Here is a 16,657-nt window from a genome sequence, read left to right as displayed (position 1 = left end):
AGCAAAACTTCGTACACACCCTTTAAGGGGCAGCCTGTCCCTCCGCTCGGTCCTGGTTCAGAGCCAACTGTGAAGTTACTCTTTCCAACGAACAAAAACGGATTCAAACTTCTCTTTTCCTAGCACGGCATTCGGTTAAGGACCACAGAAAACGCCGAATAATAAAGGCGCCACAAAAGGCGGCACACCAAGTGCCAGCAGGTCGCGCAAGGGAGCTAAATACGACTCGAGTCGTCCCGCAGCCTCAGTCCAGAGCCGGCGGTGGGCTCGGTGGGTCCACGCGGCTCCGGGCCCCACCAGGATACCAGCGGCTGCGGGGTTCAGAGGGAAAGGACACCGATCAAGAGTGCAACCGCGTCACCGCAAGGAAGAGACCACTTCCTTGGTCGCGACGGGTCGAGCAAGGAACACTAGCATCCCCAGGAGGCATTACAGCCAGACAGCGGGTGCTTAGTTAATTCCGACCAGGAAGGGTTCCACCTGAACTGGGCGGGGCTTCTGATCCCGGCTCTGCGGGGCCCGCGGACACACCGGCAGCCGTAGCGATCTAACCTAACCACGTGGTCTCTCTTTAAAAAAAATGCCGCGCAAAGCCTGTACCGCCCACCGCCCGCTGGGAACAAACTCGGCTCCCTGCGGGGCGGAAGTACTTCTGCCCCCAACCAAGATGGCCACTGGGCGGGGCCGCCGGACGGAAGTGGCCTGTTGGGCCACTGACAGGTCCACGATGGCAGCCGCGGCCGCTTCCCCCGCGCGGAAGCGGCTGGATCTGCGCGACCCCGCGGCGCTTTTCGAGACACACGGAGCGGAGGAGATCCGAGGGCTGGAGCGCCAAGTTCGGGCCGAGATTGAGCACAAGAAAGAGGAGCTGCGGCAGATGGTGGGCGAGCGGTACCGCGACCTGATCGAGGCGGCCGACACCATCGGCCAGATGCGCCGCTGCGCCGAGGGGCTGGTGGACGCCGTGAAGGCCACCGACCAGTACTGCTCCCGTCTCCGCCAGGCAGGTTCGGCAGCGTCCCGGCCGCCGCGGGTCCCACAGGTTAGTCCAGAAACCCAAGTCCCCGCCCCCGCGGAACCCGCAACCCCAAACCTGCCACTCCCTCGAGTCAGCCCCACCCCCCGCCTGCCGGATCCTCACCTGCATTTGGGAAGAGGCTGCCGCCACTTTGGGGGTTCCTCTGCTCAGGGGAGACCGCCGGCAGTCCTTTCACTGGCTGCTGACCCACCCTCCAAGTCGTTCAGCTGTTTCTTCAGGAGCCTTCCCTGACTTCCGGGCCTGGCTTCCCTCACCTCACCTGTGGGTTCACTGCCGTGCGATGAAAACGCCAGGGGTCTCCCTCCGGAGACAGTTCAACCGCATTTGCTGATTTTCTTCTTAGAGCAGAATTTTTTCCTTTACGTTGACACGTTCCCCCCCAAGTTGTTCATTCCTCATCCCAATCTTCCGCCCACCTCCACCCCATTCAAGAATAATGCAGCCGTGAACACATCCCAATATTGGAGCAGCATTTGGTGTTCCCAAAGAATGCTGACTTAGGGAGACAGAGGCAAGAGGAGATCAACACGTTAAAATTACAACTGAATTATAGAACAGTCAGCCTGGAGAACCAGCCAGAGACTAGCAGGGCAGTTTTATACCTAAGGATGCAAAGCAGTGGCCAGGTCAAGACTGGTAGGCGGGGCGGAGACGTGCACCGGCCGGCCGGAAGCCGCCATGTGGTGGTTGAGAATCAGGAGGGAGTATCTTGGCTGCAGAGGGTCCCCTCCAGAGGAGTGACAAACCCCAGCCCAACACCAGCCTCCCCAGAGTACTGGTGCCGGGAAGAGGAGCCCCCACAACATCTGGTTATGAAAAACGGGGGAGTCTGACCATCTGGGTGGGCCGGAAGACTACAGGAAACCCAGACGTCCTCTTAACCAGCCCTGCCCACGCACAGACTCACAGGCACTTACCATGGGCTCTGGCGGAGGGACGATGACTGAGAGGTGGGGGGGGCATCAGAGGCGTATGGGGGCGAGGGGGCAGACTGAGGGGGTTTGGGGGAGGACTGGAGGAGATAGCCATTTTCCCTGTGAGGAGGCCTCCTTGCCTACAGCTGGCAGGCAGGCGCCATCTTTCCTGTGTTGAGCCGTCCCCTCTGGCCAAAGCTGAATCTGATTGGCCTGGTGAGCTCCGCTGCTCCGCCCTGCTGACTCACTAGGACCCACCCACCCGGCTTCCCCAACTTCTCCGCAGCAGCCAGCCCCGCCCACACTGCACTCTTTCTTGGAAAACTGTTCGTGTCCATAGGCCCCAGGCTGGCGGGGACTGGCCTCAGTGTGCTCTGAGACTGTTGCTGAGTAGCTCCAGGCTCAGCACTGGCACCAAATCAGAGTCTACATTAATCTGGCGACCACAGGTCTTCCCACTCTTCAGACTCCCTGAGACCCTGCCTCCACCTCCCACGAGGCTTTATCAGTGGCTGAACCTTAAGGGAGCTGGCAGGTGGCAGCCAGCCTCGGGGTGTCCTGACTTTTTGCACAGCTACCCCAGACCCGGTACTGGTGGCAGACGTCCTCAGTTTGAAGTATGGTCTCTTACACACACTGACAACATTAGCATTAGCAGCAAACAACCTACCAGGTAGTCTCCAGCAGGTCACAGGCAGTGTGTTACCTGTGCCTGCAGCAAAGCCCCTCCCAAGAGGCTTCAGGACCAACATACTTGGAGTTTGGCTTCAGACCACAGCAGAGCACCACCCAATTAGCCCCACAAGTGACACACACAAAGGGTGGTCTCAACAGGCACCAGAGCCTGCTGGGGTAAATCCCACTCAGCGGGGTTAGCTCCCCACACAGCAGCTTATAAGCTGTGGAAGTGGCCAAACCCCACAGCCTGAAGTTTCATTCCCACCCACTGAGGTTCCAGTAGCAATCAAGGCTCAACTATAACAAGGGCACACACAAGCCACACAAGGGACACTTCTGGAGCACCCAGAGTAGGTGACCAGGGAGACTGTGCCAGGGCCCCACAGGGCACCCACTATGTAAGGCCACCCAGCCAAGACTGGGACACATAGCAGATCTACCTAATACATAGAAACAAACAGCAAGACACATTATAATTAAAGTGGCAAAAGTTAAGTTAAAGACAAAGAGAATCCTAAAAGCAGCAAGAGAAAGGCAACTAGTGACTTATAATGGAGGCTCCATAAGACTGTCTACTAATTTCTCAACAGAAACCTTGCAGGCCAGAAGGGATTGGCAGGAAATATTCAACATGATGAAAAGCAAGGACTTACAACTAAGGGTACTTTACCGAGCAAGGCTATCATTTACAATCAAAAGACAGATAAAGAGCTTCCCAGACAAGAAAAAGCTAAAGGAGTTTATCACCACCAAACCAGTATTATAAGAAGTGTTAGAGGGACTTCTTTAAGATGGGGGAAAAACAAAGATCAAAATTATGAATAATAGTATGGCAATAGCTATATATCTATCAACAATTACTTTCGATGTAAATGGAATAAATGCTCTAATCTAAAGACATAGGAGGGCTGAATGGATAAGCAAACAAAAGCCTCAATATGCTGCCTACAAGAGACTACTTCAGATCAGAAGAGAAACACAGACGGAAAGGAAAGTGATGGAAAAAGGTATTTCATGAAAATGGAAATGAAAAAAACAAAAAAATCTGGGATAGCAAAACTTATACCAGACAAAATAGACTTAAAAGCAAAGGTTATGTCAAGAGACAAAGAGGGACTCAATAATCCCACTTCAGGTATTTACCCAAAGAAACCCAAAATGCTACTTCGAGGGGAGTGTGCATCCATATGTTCATTGCAGCATTGTTCACAACAGTCAAGATGTGGAGGCAGCCTGGGTGTCTGTCCATGGAAGAATGGATAAAGAGTAGAAGGTACATACATACAATGGAATATTGCTCGGCCATGGAAGGGAATGGGTTCTTGCCATCTGTGGTGGCATGCATGGACCTGGAGGGTGTTGTGCTGAGTGGAGTGTCAGACCAAGAAAGACAGATGCAGTATGATTTCGCCTATATGTGGAAGCTAGAGAACAAAATAACAGAAATAAACTCATAGATACAGAGAGCATTTTGATGATTGCCAGATGGGAGGTGAAAAAGGAGAATGGATTAAAAAGTACAAATTGGTTCGTTACAAAGTAGTTATGGTGATGTAGAGTATAACATAAGGAATATAGTCAATAATATTATAATAACTATGTATGGTGTCAGCTGGGTACTAGATTTGTTGGGGTGATAGATGGGAGGAGAGTTAGAGGGCTGGGTGAAAAAGGGGAAAGGATTAAGACAAGTTGGTAGTTACAAAATAGTCATGGGGATGTAAAGCAAAGCACAGGGAATACAGTCAATGATACGGTAATAAGTATGTATTATACCAGGTGGGTATTAGACTAGTCAGGGGGATCACTTCTTAAATTATATAAATGTCTAGCCACTATGCTGTACACCTGAAATCAACATAAAGTAACAAATGTGAACTGTAATTGAAAAATTAAAAAAGGGAGAAATGGTGAAGAGATCCACATTTCCAGGTATAAAACAAATGAGTCACAGGGATGTAATATACAGCATAGGGAATATAGTTAATAATAATGTGAGCATGGGGTGGTGTCAGATGGTTGCTGGACTTATCATGGTGATCACTTCTTTAGGTATATAAATGCTGAACTACTTTTATATAGTGTACACCTGAAACTAACATAATATTGTATGTTAGCTATATTTTTAATAAAAATCTTTTCATAAAATAAAAAAAGAATGTTGATTTAGGGATGACAATGTGAAAGGGCCCTGAGGGTGAGAAAGGTAAACAAGGAATTTGTTTTTAACAAGCTGGGAGAACCTTACAGCAACATGGAAGAAGAAATTGCAAAAGTACAATTTAGCTCCATTTTGGAACTTTTTACTACAACCTGGGTTGTAGAAGAATTCAGGTCAGTGGGGTAGGCTCGCCCTATAGACCCGCAGAAGAAATACTGAACTTATTTGTGAAATGAGAGACCTCATCTCTCTGTAGCTTTGCATTTAGTACATGTCCTCCCCCCTTACGTGGCAAGCCTTTGCTATAACTCAGTCATGCTTCAAGGTTTATTAAAAAGCTAACTTGTACTATGCCTGATTTTAGAAATGTATTTATTTGTATAGTTGTTATATCTGACCTATTCTCAGCCAAACCCAAAAAATTTTGAGTGCCTTCTTCAAGGTACAAAGAAACAGAAGTACCCCAATTTCTGCTCTGACAGAGCTTACAATCTAATCAAGGAATTAAATCCATGGAAAGTTGGTAAGAGAAATGTAAATAATTTCAAATAGCACTAGAAAACATTTTTGGATAATGGTGATTGGTTCCTAAAATAATTGTGTATACTTACCATAAAAATGCTGAAGGAAGTCACTTCAGACTTACATCCTGCTCAGTAAACAAGGGCTTTAAGGAAAGATGGCATTTGGAATGTGGTCTACAATATGTAAAGACAATTAAAAACAGGTAGTCAATTTGATCAAAGTAGGGTTTCTCAACCATGGTGCTTTTGACATTTTGGGCTGAGTCATTCTTGGTTGTAACGTGCATAGGATGTTTAGAAGCATTCCTGGCCTCTTACTAGATGCCAGTAGCGCCCTCCCCCCTCACCCATTAGCACATGGTAATAATCAAAAATGTCTCCAGATATTGCCAGATATTCCCTGGGAGCTGTAATCATTCCCCACACACACACACACACACACACACACATGAAAAACAATGGATTCAAGGACCCCCTGGAAGAAAGCAGTGGTAGGACAGGAAAACCCTGACCACCAGGCTGATACTAAGTATGGAGGAGCATTTTAGAACCAGGCAAAGATATGATCTAAATGGCTTTTGAAGAGGGTAATTTGACAGCAAAGGAAAAGGCTAGATTGGAGTAAGTAATGAATAAACACAGCACAGTGAAATATTTTTCGATTAATCTAAGTATGAGATGATAATGTCCTGCATTAGAACCATAGAAGTGGTAACAGAAACTTAAAGGACATGAATTTCCTGGGAATTGAGGAGCAGAGTGCTGGTATGTGCTAAGATTTTTGTTAGGGAGATGAATTTAGTTTTATACATACTGATCATGGAATGACAGTGAAACTTACCAGGCAGTAACAGAAAAGGCTAGATTGGGATTCAGGGGGAGTGGTGAGTAATAAAACAAATAGGGTAGTAGTGTTCTGCGTAGAGGTGATGTTTGAGGGAAGAGAATCCGGAAGAGGACAGACTGAGAGGAGTGGAGGCCTGAGGACTGAGCCAGGTGAAGATCTGGTGAAGGGCTGGGGATGAGGAACAGCCAGCAGAGAAGTCCATGATGCACTCAGAAAAGCAGGAGGAAATGCAGGCAGGACGAAGGTCAGAAAAGGGCAGGAGAGAGCTCCCTCCAGGGACGGTCCATAGGGCTCCATGCTATTGAACATCCCAGGATCACTAATAACCAGACTGTGAGATGGCCAGATTGTCTCTCCATGGGCCTGAGCAAAGGTGCACACAACTGGTAGGAAAAACCACTGAGATTGTAGCACACTTCTGACTCCAGTAATTCTACTACACTGAACTTGGATGCCTTGCTGAATGGCATTAAATCTGGCTATTGAAAGCTTTGTACCCTAAAATGCCCTTACATTTCTCCCCAAGCCTGCCGGTCCTGGCCTTGCTTTTGTTTGTTCTGACATAGTTCTGTGCCTTTCCCTGCAGCCACAGCCATCCCAGGAGAAGTTCTACAGCATGGCTGCCCAGATCAAGCTCCTCCTAGAAATTCCTGAGAAGATCTGGAGCGCGATGGAGGCCTCTCAGTATCTCCACGCCACTCAGCTTTACCTGCTGTGCTGCCACCTTCACAGCCTGCTCCAGCTGGATTCTTCCAGCTCTCGATACAGCCCCATCCTCTCCCGATTCCCCATACTCGTCCGGCAGGTGGCAGCAGCCAGCCACTTCCGGTAAGTAGATCCAGCATGAAGACCATCTCTGTGAGGGCTGCGCTGCCCCACTAGAGTTCTGTGGAACATGTCTTCTTTCCTGATGCACCAACGTTCTTCTCCTGAGATGTAAACATTTCCCTGCTGACCTTTGTCATCCTCTTTCTAGGGCAACCATTCTGCATGAAAGCAAGATGCTGCTCAAATGCCAAGCCGTGTCTGACCAAGCTGTAGCGGAGGCCCTGTGCTCTATGATGCTCTTAGAAGAGAGCTCTCCTCGCCAAGCCCTAACGGACTTCCTGTTGGCCAGAAAGGCAGCTATTCAGAAACTCCTCAACCAGCCGCACCACGGTGGGTGTGGCTGCTTTCCATTTTGCCCATAAACATGGGAATGGAGAAGGATTAGCTGAGGGAGACTGAAGCAGCCAGAGCATTTTCTGTTCCTAACTTGACTGAAGGAAATTGTTTTAAAAGGATGGTTTCTTCTCATAGGTGCTGGTATCAAAGCTCAGATTTGCTCGTTAGTGGAGTTGCTGGCCACCACTTTGAACCAAGCTCACGCTCTTTTCTACACTTTACCAGAAGGGCTGCTTCCAGATCCGTCCCTGCCATGTGGCTTGCTCCTCTCAACTCTAGAGACCATCACAGGCCAGCATCCTGCCGGTGAGCTCTTAGCCAACGTTTTTTCTTTTCTGGTTCATTGAGCTGATGTTGATTGAGTACCTACCATCTGTCAGCTACTATGGCAGGCTCTGGAGATACAGCATGAACTGGACAAATATGGACTCCACCCTCTTGGAGGTCACGGTCTAGTAGTACAGGCAGATATTGAACTCAAATACACACATATCTGTTTAATATTAATATTGGTCATGGCTCTAAAGGCAAAGTATAAGTTGACTTGGGAGCTTTGAATGGAGGGACCTCGCCAATGTTGCTTTCATTTGAGAAGTGATAGCTAAACTGAAACCTAAAAGTTGAGTAAGAGATAGTCAGGTTAAAGAAGGCAAGGAAGAAAGTTCCAGGCAAAAGGAAGAAGATGTGCAAAGGCCCTGAGGCAAGGAGGATGTTGGAATATTTGAGGAACTGAAAGAAAGCAGGTGAGGCTAAGGGGTATTGAGTGAGAGAAAGGGCAGCATGAGAAAAGATGTGGCCGGTCTATCAGATTTGACCAGATAATGCAGAGCCGTGTGGACCAGGCTGGGGAGTTTGGACTTTATCCAGTGGACAATGCAGAGCCTTCTAGGAGCTTCCAGGCTGGGTGGTCCTTCAGTTATGTGTTCTCATGCATCCTGTACTTTTATCTGGTAGCATTTATCCCAATTGGAATTAAATGTAATTTAATGATGGAGCTAATTATAGATAACTAGGACATCTGTTTTGGAGGAGATAATTTGGTGATGGATTGGCTGTAGAGGGTGTGGAAGGGAGGTGTCCGAGTTTACTAGAAAAAGCTGGTTTGAAAGAGCCGATGATGGGTTCACTCTTGAAAATGCTGCATTGGAGATGACGGACACCTTGGAATGGGAATGTGAGTGGGCCGGTGACTGCGAGTCCAGAACAGAGCAGTGAGAGGTCCGGCTGGAGACACACATCTGTGGTGCTCTGCATGTGGCTGTCGCTTGAAGCCATGGGGATGGATGACATCATTAGTAAAAAGAGAGGATGACAGAGGACTGTGCCTCAGGACACTCCAGAACTCAAAGGTTAGATGGAGGAGACACGGCCAAAGATAGAAGGGGATGAGGAGACCACATAGTGACAGCCATGTGGTCATTTTCACAGACAGATGTGTATTATACACTCTCATCTCTGAATTACTTATCTTTCAACTAGGGTACCACTTCTTTACGCCTTGGTTTCCCTCCAGGTACTTACATTTAGTACTTTCTCCCTCCCACGAAAGGTGAGTATTGGCTAATTTGTCCTGGCGTTGGACAACAAGGAAAAGCAATCTCAGAAGAACCCCTGTGCTTCCAACTCCAGAGGGGCCTTGTACACAGAATACGATGAGTGGGCCTCCCAGAGTCACGCAGCGTAGGCCTGTGCCCTTCTGGAGAGGTCACCTCTGAAGAGCTACGACATCTCACTGGACAGGATTCTTTCCTTAGCTCTTCAAGGGAGGGAGGGGGATGGTGAGCAAAGGGAGACCATCACCTTTATTTTCTGACAACTTAAGTTCTATTGGGATGTCAGAAAAGTCATGACGTATTTTTTCTGTTTTTTGTTGTAAAAATGTGTCATGACTTTTCTGACAACCCAATACTTTGAAAATGGCAAGGCCTGCACAGCAGCCAGTTCTTTCTCTTTTTCCCCATTCATTTCCTCCCTGTCTTTATGCCTTCTCAGCCAATCGGAGGACCAGAGTTGGAGCTGTCAGCTCCCTGATGAGGGAGGCCCTGGACACAGTCTCTGCTTTCCTTCCCCCCTACTTCAGCGGTCCAGTCTGGCCTGCCTAGAGAAAGACTAGAAGAGTTTTGGAAATTCCTCCTAGGTCCATTTCTTAATATGCCACTCAGAGGATGGCCCCAGTTACTTCTCATCTGGCCTTCTCCTTAGGAAAGGGCACTGGTGTTCTGCAAGAAGAGATGAAGCTTTGCAGCTGGTTCAAACACCTACCAGCATCCATCGTCGAGTTCCAGCCGGCTCTCCGGACCCTTGCACATCCCATCAGCCAGGAGTACCTGAAAGACACGCTGCAGAAATGGATCCACATGTAAGTAGCCAGAGCTTTCCCGAGGCTGGCAGGAGCCACCCAGGCAGCGCTGTCTGTGGCCATCAAAGGCCAGTGAGGGATGGGGGACAAGCCTGATCTCCTGGGTGATGCCGACTGTCACCTGATAGGTTGTGCCAGCCACTCACTCCACTGCCTTCAAGGAGGATCAGCCCCCACTGTGGGGGAACCAAGAAGAAATTTGTCTTTCAAAATATTATGTAGAGAATTTTCAATTCTCTTTATGTAAGAGTTCTGTCACTCCTACTTCTTTAGTGCAGATTCTGAAGCCATTCTGTGGGGCTCTCGACTGACCTCCGTCTAGATACCTCAAGGAAGCAAGGGTGGGCCTGGCAAAGGGCTATAGGCTCCACCCCTCCATTCAGCCAGAAACGCTGTGTTTATACATACTTTTAAATGCTCTGAAATACATGTTTATATATTGGGACCCAGGTAAGAGGTTTTCAAATGGAATCCTGCAACTTAATTAAGGTGTGAAACCATGAATCTAATGAGGCCCAAAGAAAATGATTTTGTTGTAGGTGTAATGAAGACATTAAAAACGGGATCACCACCCTGCTTATGTACGTGAAGAGCATGAAAGGTCTCGCAGGGATCCGGGATGCCATGTGGGAATTACTTACCAATGAGTCCACCAGTCACAGCTGGGATATGGTGTGTCGCCGGCTCCTGGAGAAGCCACTGTTGTTCTGGGAGGATTTGATGCAGGAACTGTTCCTTGACCGATTACAGGTAAGATGGGAAGTCGTGGGTCCGTCTGTTTTACGGCCAATCCTGGGGTGGTCTTTTGATCGTCTGGGTTGACTCCTGTCAGTTCCTAAGTGTATTCTTTCCCTGCTGACTTGCTCCAGGGAGTCCCATAGAATGGCCTCAGGGGTGGTTCTTCTGGACAAATGAACCATAGAAATGAACAGAAATCTGGGTTCTGGTGCTGAAAACGAGACCAGGCGCCTGTCAGTTGGTGGGGAACGTGGCCATGTTCATCAGTGATGACTTGGCTCTCTGCCAACACCATGTCATCTTTCTGGTGGAGAGCTTCCTGAACGCTGGGATAGAGTGCCACTCGGGTGCTCCTGTTTTGCGATTTCCCGAAAGCAGTTGTGATTAGAATGCTTTTCTCATTCTCTTTTAGACTCTGACGAAAGAGGGCTTTGACTCCATCTCCACTAGTTCCAAAGAGCTCCTCGTTTCAGCTTTGCAGGAACTTGAAAGCAGCACCAGCAACTCCCCCCCAAACAAGCACATCCACTTTGAGCATAACATGTCTCTGTTCCTCTGGACCGAGAGCGCTAATGACCTGCCTTCTGATGCCGCCTGGGTCAGCGTGGCCAGCCGGGATCAGCTTGCCAGCAGCGGGCTCTCCATGAAAGCTCAAGCTGTTAGCCCCTGTGTACAGAACTTCTGTTCTGCCCTAGACTCTAAACTGAAGGTGAAATTGGATGACCTCCTGACTTACCTTCCCTCGGGTGACTCGTCTCTGACCAAGGACATCACCCCCATGCAAGCCAAGAACTGTGCGTTTGACAGATATGCAGACGCTGGGACTGTGCAGGAAATGCTGCGGACTCACTCCGTGGCCTGCATCAAGCACATCACAGACTGCATCCGGGCGGAGCTGCAGAGCATCGAGGAAGTTGTGCTAGAGCAGCAGGATGCCCTCGATGGTGTCAAGCTGCATGCGGTCCTTTTCATGGCCAGACTCTGTCAGTCATTGGCCGAGCTGTGTCCTCACCTGAAGCAGTGCATCTTGGGCAAATCAGGGAGCTCCGAGAAACCAGTGAGGGATTCCAGGGCTCTGAAGAAACAGGGAAAGGGGAAGCCTCAGGAAGTCCTTCCCATGCAGGCCCAGTGGCAGGAAGTCACGGAGCTGCTCCTCCGGCAGAGCGTGATGGGCTACCGGGTCTGGAGCTCAGCAGTTGTGCACGTGAGTAACGCTGATTGTGTACTTTCTGTGCTCACCAGGTTGTCCTCATTTGGTCTCCCTTTCATCATAGTCTGGTCTTGCCAGCCTTGATAAGGTCTTTTAATAGTAAGGGAATGACAACTCTCATTTCATAGTTACTTTCACTTATCTCTGCCACGTAGCTCAAATGTCAAGTTTTCCCTTCATTGGTAGCCTAGATTTTAAAGGCAGAAACCCTGGATTTTTTCCCTTCCATCTAATGAAAAGGAAAGACTTTCTCGCTGGACAAGGGTCTAAATTTCCTGCTCTTCAACCTAAATATCATATTCCCTATAGTCTCCACTGGAGTTTTAAGAAGTGACCCCTGACATTTGTAGAGTAGTTAGCAACAAAATTCCCACTGCTGACTTAACAGCCAAAAGAAGAGGGATGTGTGCCACTCACCATCCCACACGGCTTAAGCAGTGGAAGCTGTTTTCAAAGTTACTCCAGTATCTTAAAACAAACACCACAGGATGAGTGGCCTCTATGGATATTTGCCTTTTGTCACCAGGTTTTGGCTCATGGATTTGCCCAGTCATTACTTTTAGATGATGCTGGCTCAATCCTGGCCACAGCCACCAGCTGGGATGAACTAGAAATTCAGGAGGAAGCAGAGTCTGGCAGCAGCGTCACATCCAAGATCCGACTCCCTACACAGGTAAGCCAGTGCCACCGTCAGAGAGCCATGGGCTGGGGAGGGAGAAACCTGCTCTGCGGAAAAGGAAAAAGATCTTAGAAAATCATCCAACTGACAGCTTCCGAGGAAGAGCTACAAGTAACATTTATAACTTTCCACTGCGGGCAAAGTGGACTTGGGGCCAAGTAAACAGCAGACTGTTCGAGAAGTCAGTGATTGATTCTTTCCTTTTGTAGAACAGGCTCTGTGCTAATTAGAGAACCACTTACCCTAAAGGGAAACCAGCAACATAAAACACAGGGCCACCCACCATGTCAACCCCCGGCCCCCGAGGGAATGACCTCAAATGTCACTCATCTGTCAGCTGCTCTGCTGTAAGAGGGGCTGACTAGAGACATCATGGTCCTGGGGTATAAAAGCCTAGTGAGGAAAATGGACCCATGTTTACTGCGCCTCATTTAATTGGTGCAAGTTGGTGAGTCAACACTGCTTTGTTCTTTTAGCCCTCCTGGTACGTACAGTCCTTCCTGTTTAGCTTATGCCAGGAAATCAATCGGGTTGGAGGCCATGCCTTGCCAAAGGTGACACTGCAGGAGATGCTGAAAAGCTGTATGGTTCAAATAGTAGCTGCCTATGAGAAACTTTCAGAAGAAAAACAGATGAAGGTGGGTGTTTGTTTTCCACTAAAAACCAAAATAAACCTTAGCTTTTTCTTGGGTGTGAGCAGTGCACGTCAAGATTCCGGGGTTCAGGATCTCTGAGCCCAGGCATCTAGTCAATAGTCCTTCCAGCGCTGTGAGCTTCATTACACCCACTTTCAGGGACTGGGTCTTCAGTGCAGTTCAGTGCAAGGAGAGAATGAAAGCTCCGGAGTGCAAGGACCTGCGTCCCAGCCCCAGCACAGCCACATGTTCACTGCGGGCTTGGGGCAAATCATTAACCTGTTTCCTCAGAATCAAATGTGGTCACTTAGATCAAGTACTGGGGGGACTGTGAGCAAGTTGGAAGGATTACAAAGCATAGTGTGTGACACCCGAGGTCCACATACTCATGTAAGGGAGTCCCTGTCTCCCAGCCGTCCAGGCCCCTTACCTTCCAGGAAGCCTCCTGCCCTTGCTGTATATTTGTGTTCATCAGTAATTTTCAAGACAGGACCCACTTCTGATTTGGGAAAGAATTCAGGTAAATCTTCTCTAAGCTCCGTTCATGCAAGGAGCCTTTTTCCCTTTAAAATGACCATCTACACGCTGAGGCCATTTTTAAGAGCTGGGTCTCCTCCTTGCTGTGAGCTTTTTGAGCTTTAAGACCAAGTTTCTAACATAACCTGTTGTGTTGTGAGATTAAACTAGCCACGTGAGTATAATGAGCTTCTGCTTCTGAAATAACAAGTTGTAACTCAACCCAAACCTGAAGCTGTTGATGATGCTCACATGACACGTCATCTCCCTTACCGGGTGTGGGTGGGGAATTGATTTGCAGAAAGAAGGTGCATTTCCAATGACCCAGAATCGGGCACTGCAGCTGCTTTATGACCTGCGTTATCTCAACATTGTTCTGACAGCCAGGGGTGAAGAAGTGAAAAGTGGCCGCAGCAAACAGGACTCCAGGTATCCCCTTCTCGGGGGCTCTTTCTCCCAGTGCAGCATCTGCCAAATGCAAACAGCCCTTTTCTGGGGCGCCACCAAACAGCCTCTCATTGCACATTAGCTGTGTTTGTTTTAAACAGTAAGTACTCATATTACCAGCAAGATAAATAATGACCACCTGCTGGATAAATTCCATGGTCAAGTGCAGTAGGTGGAATCTCATTCCTCTTTCTTATGAGTCAGCCTACCAACTGTTGGGTGTAATTTGAACCTGGAGGGCGCTCCCTAAAAGCAACTCAGAGGAATGGACTTGAATTAGACGTCACAGGTTAAAACTCTTGAAAATGACTTAAGCACAAGGGTCAGTGACAAGTGGCACGCTATCAGCAATGAAGCAGAATAAATCCAGTTCCAGGATTTCTATAGCATTAAAATACCGTAAGATTGGTTTTTGTCTTTAAAAGCTGTGGAGAATCATCATGCTAATCCTTTTTCCAGAATCGAGAAAGTGACTGACGACTTGGAAGCACTCATTGACCCATTCGACCTGGATGTTTTCACACCACATCTCAACAGCAACCTTAATCGCCTGGTGCAGCGAACTTCTGTAAGTCAAGTGAAGGGTCCGTGTGAAGGGAGAGCGGCTCAGATTACAGACTAACCCTGCTCCACACTTACGCTCCAGGAGGTAGTGTGGGGGAGCCGATGAGACACAAATAGCTGGGTTTAAAGACTGTAAAAGGGTTAAGTGAAATCTCCCCACTGAGGCAACCAGGATCTGACCCCTTGAGTTGTAGGGAACGATGGTTTTACCAAGGCCTCAGAAAGGAATGAGGCATGTGACTCAGATTCCGCCCTGTGGGCAGTGACAACAGTCATTTTGAAGCATTAACACCCTCTAAAGAACATTGGCCACAAAGGGAGCAGTGATTAACACAAGTGATTTTCTGTTAACTGGACCACAAAAACCCAGCGTATTATTTGCCCCCTTTCTTGTCTGTCAGGTTCTGTTTGGATTGGTTACTGGTACAGAGAATCAGTTCACCCCCAGGAGCAGTACATTCAACTCCCAGGAGCCCCATAACATACTGCCCCTGGCATCGAGTCAGATCAGGTAATGATTCGAAGGCTTTTGCTGGGGCCCAGAGCTTCCTGTTCATGCCACTGAAATTCCTTCATCTTGTCTTGGAGGTTCGGGCTTCTTCCACTGAGCACGACAAGCACTCGAAAGGCCAAATCAACCAGAAGCATCGAATCCAAAACCCAGGTTAGTGCAAAAAGCAAGAGGTTCACCCACATCGCCTGTCCCCATCTCCCACCTAACCACCCAACCAGCTCCCCTTCAAATCATCAATAAAGAACTGAATGACAAGATGCACTAATGCTGCTTTTAATGGTGGCGCAATATAGAAGTACAAGGTTTTACTAGCTTGAGCTGATAGAAGTTTGAAAAGATGCCCATTTACACTATCAAATAGCCTCATAACAGAACTGTATCTCAAGCTGCCAAAGCTGTAGGATATATGCAGGACAGGATGGAGGTTATTTCTTGGTTTTAGCAGGGTGAGAGAGTGAACTAACCCAGCACTATCATTATACTTATTTGGAAAAAAGATTTCTTTTGGTGGTTTCATCTTCCATTTCTTTTACTTGGGTGGTAAATATAAGGAAATTTGCTTTCTCAAGTTTTACATTTTCTTGTTAACACACGTTTTGTCTCAGTAGGCTGCCATCCATTAAGCCTGCAGGAGTCCCCCTGGGTATTTCTGCTTTGTGTTGTGTACGTGTGTGTCTGAGAGCTCGAACAGCTTGTCTTCTTACAGCATTTAGTTGCTTGCTTTGTTGTTAGACAAAATATCGTCAATGAATCCTTTCCATATTCCCTGCCATCAAACCCATTAAGATCCAAAATCCTAGTGAAAAAATCTGGTTTTAAAACTTGGGAGACGGTAATAAAAAAATTCTTGCAAACCATCCGCTTCGTAAGCATGGGCCAGTGCTATAACTTTCCCCCACGATTCTAAATTTCTCCTTCAGATAACAGACCTTTAAATCTGATCTGTAGAGGAACAGACCATGGAAAGGAAGTGTGTACGTTTCCCCTTTTCCTACAGTACTTCCCCTCTTCCAACTTGAGTTCTGTCCCCGTGTCCTTTTCAAATCCCCTTCCCTAGAGCTATCCATGCTTCTCAGATCTGCTTGTGTGCTGTGTGGACTGAGTGCAGTGGAGGGGGCGAGCAGGGTCTGGGTAGACTCTAAGGCACTTTCCTCTCCGTGCAACAGCAGGTTGTCCCCCCAGCACTCTCCCGAGCAGATGACCCGGCGCATCCTGGCTCCTTATTCAGACAGCTTGTCAGTGAGGAAGACGACTCAACACCTTCATTATTCAAACTTGGTTGGCTCTCAAGTATGACTAAATAACATGGGAACGCATCCACCTCTCTCTAAATAAATACTATTGCATCATTTCTTCTAAAGGTGCCTCTGCTCATTGGTTTCTAAGCCGCACCAATCTTTCCAGTTTCACTGGTGGAATGTGGCCCCATGGTTAGTTAGGGGTTATGTTAAGCATAAGGTGAATCCTTATCTCACAGTACTTGTGACTTTAGACATCAGTTCAGGTACCTTGTACTTTCTCAGCATTCAACACCACCTTCATTCTCGACACTAGAATGAGATCAGAAAGCTGCTGAAGTAACAAGTTGGTAAGACATAAAGTCATTACGTAGTTCTTGACTGTCGGAACCATACGATGTTTTCTACTCAGTGAGATGTAGGCTCTGGA

At 48.0% G+C, this 16,657-nt stretch overlaps 1 protein-coding gene across 3 annotated transcripts; it reads left to right on the top strand.

The window, feature by feature from the left end:
- Positions 1-699: 699 nt before the first annotated feature.
- On the top strand, positions 700-16,349 carry COG1 (component of oligomeric golgi complex 1). Of its 3 annotated transcripts, none has more exons than XM_019650945.1 (15): positions 700-1,042; positions 6,750-6,991; positions 7,140-7,321; positions 7,463-7,633; positions 9,530-9,686; positions 10,226-10,436; positions 10,837-11,628; positions 12,161-12,307; positions 12,790-12,951; positions 13,766-13,893; positions 14,371-14,479; positions 14,877-14,986; positions 15,064-15,139; positions 15,598-15,632; positions 16,159-16,247. In XM_019650945.1, the coding sequence occupies exons 1-14, from the start codon at positions 728-730 to the stop codon at positions 15,610-15,612; spliced, it is 2,817 nt and encodes a 938-aa protein (XP_019506490.1). In that variant the 5' UTR covers positions 700-727; the 3' UTR covers positions 15,613-15,632; positions 16,159-16,247. The 3 variants fall into 3 exon arrangements, with proteins under 3 accessions (XP_019506490.1, XP_019506488.1, XP_019506487.1); XM_019650943.1 differs by having other exon boundaries at positions 15,598-15,652; XM_019650942.1 differs by lacking the exon at positions 15,598-15,632 and having other exon boundaries at positions 16,159-16,349.
- Positions 16,350-16,657: the final 308 nt, after the last annotated feature.

The sequence above is a fragment of the Hipposideros armiger genome, unplaced genomic scaffold, assembly GCF_001890085.2.
Source record: "Hipposideros armiger isolate ML-2016 unplaced genomic scaffold, ASM189008v1 scaffold_150, whole genome shotgun sequence".
Lineage (NCBI taxonomy): Eukaryota > Metazoa > Chordata > Mammalia > Chiroptera > Hipposideridae > Hipposideros > Hipposideros armiger.
This window is presented reverse-complemented; position numbering and strand designations above follow the sequence as displayed.

What these genes read in the sequence shown, in the direction of transcription:
- COG1 (XM_019650942.1), top strand. Translation starts at nt 728, where the DNA reads ATGGCAGCCGCGGCCGCTTCCCCCGCGCGGAAGCGGCTGGATCTGCGC. An exon ending in CCTCAACCAGCCGCACCACG is followed by an intron (nt 7,322 to 7,462) that starts GTGGGTGTGGCT and finishes TTCTTCTCATAG; the next exon opens with GTGCTGGTATCAAAGCTCAG. An exon ending in CACAGGCCAGCATCCTGCCG is followed by an intron (nt 7,634 to 9,529) that starts GTGAGCTCTTAG and finishes CCTTCTCCTTAG; the next exon opens with GAAAGGGCACTGGTGTTCTG.